Below are 5,114 nucleotides of genomic sequence, written 5' to 3'. Positions count from 1 at the left end.
AAAAAAAAAAAAGAAAGAAGAAAAAGAAAAAAAGATCGTTACATACTTCTAATCTGTCAAGGTATTCTTGATTCAGGTTCTCTCCTAGTTCCTTGGGAATTTCGTTCGGGCCAGGAAGCCAATTGTAATGATCTTTGAAGGTCGAATGTAGATCGGCAAAGTCGATTTTGTACGTTCTTCTAGCCTATAAAAGAATGAGAAAAAAGAAATTGAATATACGCGATTGATCGAAAAAATAGACGAGTCGACTCGAGACGTCGCCTCTCGACGAGAGAACGACGAGAGAACGACGAGAGAACGACGAGAGAACGAGAGAAAAAGAAGAGGAGAGTTATAAAAAAATGGATGGGAGTAACGCAAAGTAACAAAATTTTAACGAAACAAGGTTCTAATTATAATATTTTTTCCCGCGTTAAATGTTATGCTACGTCCCAATATAACCCTATATTCGGGCGTCAAAGGTAGCAATGATCGGCCATTGAAAACGCTAAAATGTCTTTATTTTTCAACGTCTTTAGCGCGAGACGGTTCATTTATATGCAAAAATTTCTCACTGCACCTTCATTATGGGAGCAGTATGGTTCAATAACAGGTTAGCGAGTTTAGTCACCGATTAAAAACGAGGCAACACCGCCTCTCCGTTCGCGATCTCGATAATCCCCCCGGTTCCTGGTACGATGGGAACAGTGGACAGGCCATACTGACGGATGATGAGTAAGCCCTGCCAGGCATAGCCGCGACTATCCCGAACAGCACGCGCCCGCCTCGAGCTACGAATCGCCTCGCTTCGCTTTTTCCCCAATACACCGAGCTGCCACGCATATTCCTGCCTTTTTACGAGAGATTACCAGAGATCCATCGCCAAGAGATCAGCTCGGCCGCCAACCGACCGAATCGCGTTCCAAAGCTCACGGATCTGTCGAGTCTCGAGGCGAAATTCGAGATTCGAGTTTCCAAGATTCGGATATTCCGTGGCGAATCGCGTCGTGAATCACTGGAAACGAGGAGGAGAGTAACGAGGAGAAGGGAGAAGCCCTCTCACGAGTTCGGGACACCGCTTCATCACGAACGAACCATTTCGTTCCGCGAAACTCGAAGCGCTGATATAAAAGGATCTAACGCGATCGCAAGGTCGCAACGGCACGCATATATCCAAACGTTTCCCGCGAAAATTCTCGCCGCTTTACATCGTCATCGTCGGTGTCCCTTCTTCTTCTAGGGATTTTAATCGCGATTCGGCGGAAAGGGAATTGATTTCACGCGATGAGAAAACAGCGATGATACATTTATTCGATCGATTATTGGCTTATCGTAGTTGATCCGCTTCTCGTTTATGTATTACGTTTCGAACGATAAATTATCGAAGTGGCTTTATCATTTTGCCTCCATCTCCGCGATATTTCTATTTCTAGACGTTTCTAACGGAAGTGTTATTAACGTGGGCATCGCTCGATAATTAAAGATCGTCCAAGTTTACTACTTTAAATCGTTCGATCTTAGTCTGTGACATAAGCAGCTAGGTATGTATGTCATTGAACATGTCTTCGACCTCGCATCTTGGACCAGCTGGCCCGCACCAGATAACGTGGCTATCCAAGTCCCTTATCTGGCCCATGGAATGGAAATAATCATCACGCGATATTACTCTCACGACCTGCAGACCGCGATAATACTTTGACAAGCAAACAACTAGAAAAGTATGCGGCAACCTGAGAGCTATGTCGGTAATGATACGTGCTCGTTATAAATCGTTTACTTTCGATATCATCGCAACTGGGAAGAACGAGGGAAGAGGAAAAACTGATCGATGAGTTTTAGACGAATAACAAGGTTTCTTCCCTCGAAAGGAAGACGTTAAGGTGAAACACGTAAATCGAAAGAATGGAAAAGGGAAACCATGTCGAAATTCTCGTTGATATCGTAGCAATCGACTATCAAAAACTAGTGGTTCCGTTGGATCGGTAATCGATCCTTTTCTCTACCCAAATCGTTGCGAAACCCTTCAAGGAGACGCGGAGAGGGATACGGTGGCTTTTCGGAAAAAATAGAGAGACTTTGTATTGGAAACGTTAAACACGATGATTAAAACGAAGCGGTCACGAACCGTTATTATCGCTAATCCGTGTAACATTGATTCCGTCCAGGGAACTCTCGAACGAAGCGTACAAGGGGGGATCGAATGGCCAATTAAATAAATTTTACGATTATTTTACGCGAACCGTTCCCGTAATAAATACGCGTTAAAATGTATCCTTACACACGTTTCTTCCAATCTCGTTTCTCCCATCCGAATTTAAAGCGTGACGAATTCCAACTACTCGAATTCCATCTCGAACACATCGAGTCGGTGCAAAAATACCATTCGATTTCGTCTCGTTTCAGTTTCTCTTAATCGTTGATAAAGAGAAAGGGAAAGAAGGAATCGTGTGTAAAAACGCGCGGTTTTTCGACCGGTTAAAAAGAAAGAAAGAAAGAAAGAAAGAAAGGAAGGAAGGAAGGAAGGAAGGAAGGAAGAAAAAAAAAGCAAAAGGTCGTGTTTTATCGATTTAGAAACGAAGGGGTCGCGAATATTCCGCAGGTCAGGTGAAATGCGTGGGTTTCTCGTATTGTTGCTGGTTCGAAGCCGGTCACGAGAAGGTTTTAGCGAGAGAACGAATAGGAAAAGGGAGAAGAAACGGGGAAGAATGAAAGGAATTGTCGCTAACAACCACTGGCGGCGAGCAAATCTGAGACGCGGGTCTTTTGTGCCTCGTAAAAGTCTCCTCGGCCACACCGAGGCACGAATAATCGTAAAACCGGGCTGAAAACTGACAGGAAGTAGGCTGGCAAGAGTAGGTATGGTCTCTCTGCGGTACTCCCGAGGACCCGTCAAAATCAATTAGCCTCTCGGTCTTTCTTCTAGCGCGGCTTCACCGCTCCACCGCTTATTAGAAGTTATAAAATTTCGGTGCGACGGCCTCGAACCGATCGAACCGCCTCGCTTCCCTGCTGCTCGCGACTCCACGGGACACAAAGGGAGGAATGCGAATCCATTCCATTTCCATTCCCCTCGATCGACCCTCCCCCTTTCCAATTTACCCCAATTTACCCCAAAAAATTTCTTCCCCCGATCGAATAACAGAGAATCGAAGACAGCGTAATTTCCGTCTCGAGAGAACGACCGATTTTTCTCTCCGATCGAGCGGACAAAATTCTGGCAAAAATATATCTTTGTAATTCTTCAACTTTTTCGAAAAAAGTTTTTAGATCGACGAACGCTTCTTTAGCCAAAAACAAAAAAAAAAAAAAAAAAACCAAAAGAAATTATAATTTAAGAGAACAAAAGATTTTCGCGAGGAGAAAAAAATAAGAATATAGGAGATATTCGCGATAAATACGTATTTGAAGAGGAAAAAAGGGAAAAAGAAAACGTGTCAGCGTTGAATGAAAGCGTACGGATCGACATCCAGGCGAAGGAGTAGCAGAAAACTACGTGTCGTAGTGCGTACTGAATGTATCGAGGTGAGTAAATGCACTGGCGGGTTGTATATCCGGTGTGCGCTTTAGTATGCAGGCGGAGTGCCGGTGTGGTGTATAGATGCCCCATCCTTGGCGGGGAGGGGCAGCTTCCGATTCTGATTTATTGGAATCCTCCGCTTCCGATATTTTATCCGATTCCTTCACGTACCGACGCGCGTATACGCGACTCGTAGACGTCGGACTTCCTATCTACGAAGAACAGAATATCGGATTTGTTCACGAGCATCTCGCAAGGACGCGTCAACACCGATCCTCTGCCGATGTTTACCGTGTAAAACGCCAACGCGGCGAAAACGAACGATGCATCCTGTGGCAAACGAGTTTTCGTATCTAATTATCGCGTGTATCGATAAGTAATGGTCGCGGCTGTTTCGAATTCCTCCTCTAGCTGTACCGGGATATAAACACGGAGGATTCGCGGATCGAAATGGTAGTATCGCGAATCGCACGCCACGTGCACGCGGGAGACCGATCTCACTCCCTCTCTCACGAACTTGCCCGCTTCTCGGTATCCGCGGTTAATCTATCTTTTCTCTCTCTCTCTCTCTCTCCACGAAGTGTCGTCGGTGGGGACGATAACGAGTCGGCCGATGACATCACTGGACCACCAGACAGTGCGTCGCCTAGAATCGGTATCGGTAAGAAGCGGGCGTCGTTTTTCTACGAGCGAAGCAAACGTTGGCCGAAAACGGAAAAGGGATACATAACGAATTATAATAATTCTTGCGCTATTCGGCGGAACACGTTTCTTCGTAAATGGCGTAACCCGTTGCCCGATATCGCGAACAACGTTCGTTTTCCCAAGAAGAGGGAGAAAAAGACGGAGTATCGGGGAGAAGAAGAGAGGGAGAGAGAGAGAGAGAGAGAGCGTTAGCGAACGAAACGATATCGGATTATGCGCTGACTTAGTTAGAAAACATCGGTATCGAGTATCGTGGAACGATGATGTAACGATGTGACTTTGGTGGAATGGCCACAGGGCGGAACGAGCCCTGTACGTACGAGGAGGGAGGGAGAGAGAGAGAGAGAAAGAGAGAGACACACAAATACCCTTTATGGTCGCACGCGATGAATGCTAATTTTCTCTCGGTCGTACACACTCGCTTCGCGTAGGCAAATATTGGCTGCATAAGCGTAGAGAATCGAATATTTCGTTTCTTCTCGTAAAGAGATGGCCGTTCGATTCTCCTTCACTCGATATCTGTCTTTTCTTCCTTTTTTTTTTTCTTTTTTCCTTTTTTTGCTTTCGCTTCCGAAAACCGATGATCGGAAGAAAAAAGAAAACCGCATACGCGTAACTGTATGCCGCAATTGTAAATAAAGAAAGCGACGGATGAGTCAGGTTATTATGTATTTTATATATATATATATATATATATACACGTATTTATATATATATACAGAGACCCGGAACGATGTGTCGACACGATGTGTGTGCACGATGCATAACTAGGGGGGCGGACGATCTTAATCTATCCTAAAAAACGAGAGTAAAGTTTCGCGTGTGTAACCGTAGATTCGATCCTGCGGTTTCCACGTCTCTTTTTTCGGATCGTTTCAGAAGAGAAACCTTGAGCAACGAGAGAGGCCGAACC

At 45.1% G+C, this 5,114-nt stretch overlaps 1 protein-coding gene across 1 annotated transcript in view; it reads right to left on the bottom strand.

The window, feature by feature from the left end:
• LOC102680578 overlaps nt 1–5,114 on the bottom strand; it is a gene marked incomplete at its 5' end in the record, with an annotated part of 14,708 nt that overhangs the window by 1,390 nt on the left and 8,204 nt on the right. Inside the window, one exon of the mRNA XM_031512159.1 lies at nt 47–184. Coding sequence (XP_031368019.1) covers nt 47–184 — 138 coding nt within the window. The remainder of the gene's footprint in view (nt 1–46; nt 185–5,114) is intronic.

This window comes from Apis dorsata, unplaced genomic scaffold (genome assembly GCF_000469605.1).
Source record: "Apis dorsata unplaced genomic scaffold, Apis dorsata 1.3 scaffold_396, whole genome shotgun sequence".
NCBI lineage: Eukaryota > Metazoa > Arthropoda > Insecta > Hymenoptera > Apidae > Apis > Apis dorsata.
The sequence above is the reverse complement of the archived record's forward strand: the minus strand, read 5'-3'. Positions and strand labels throughout refer to the sequence as shown.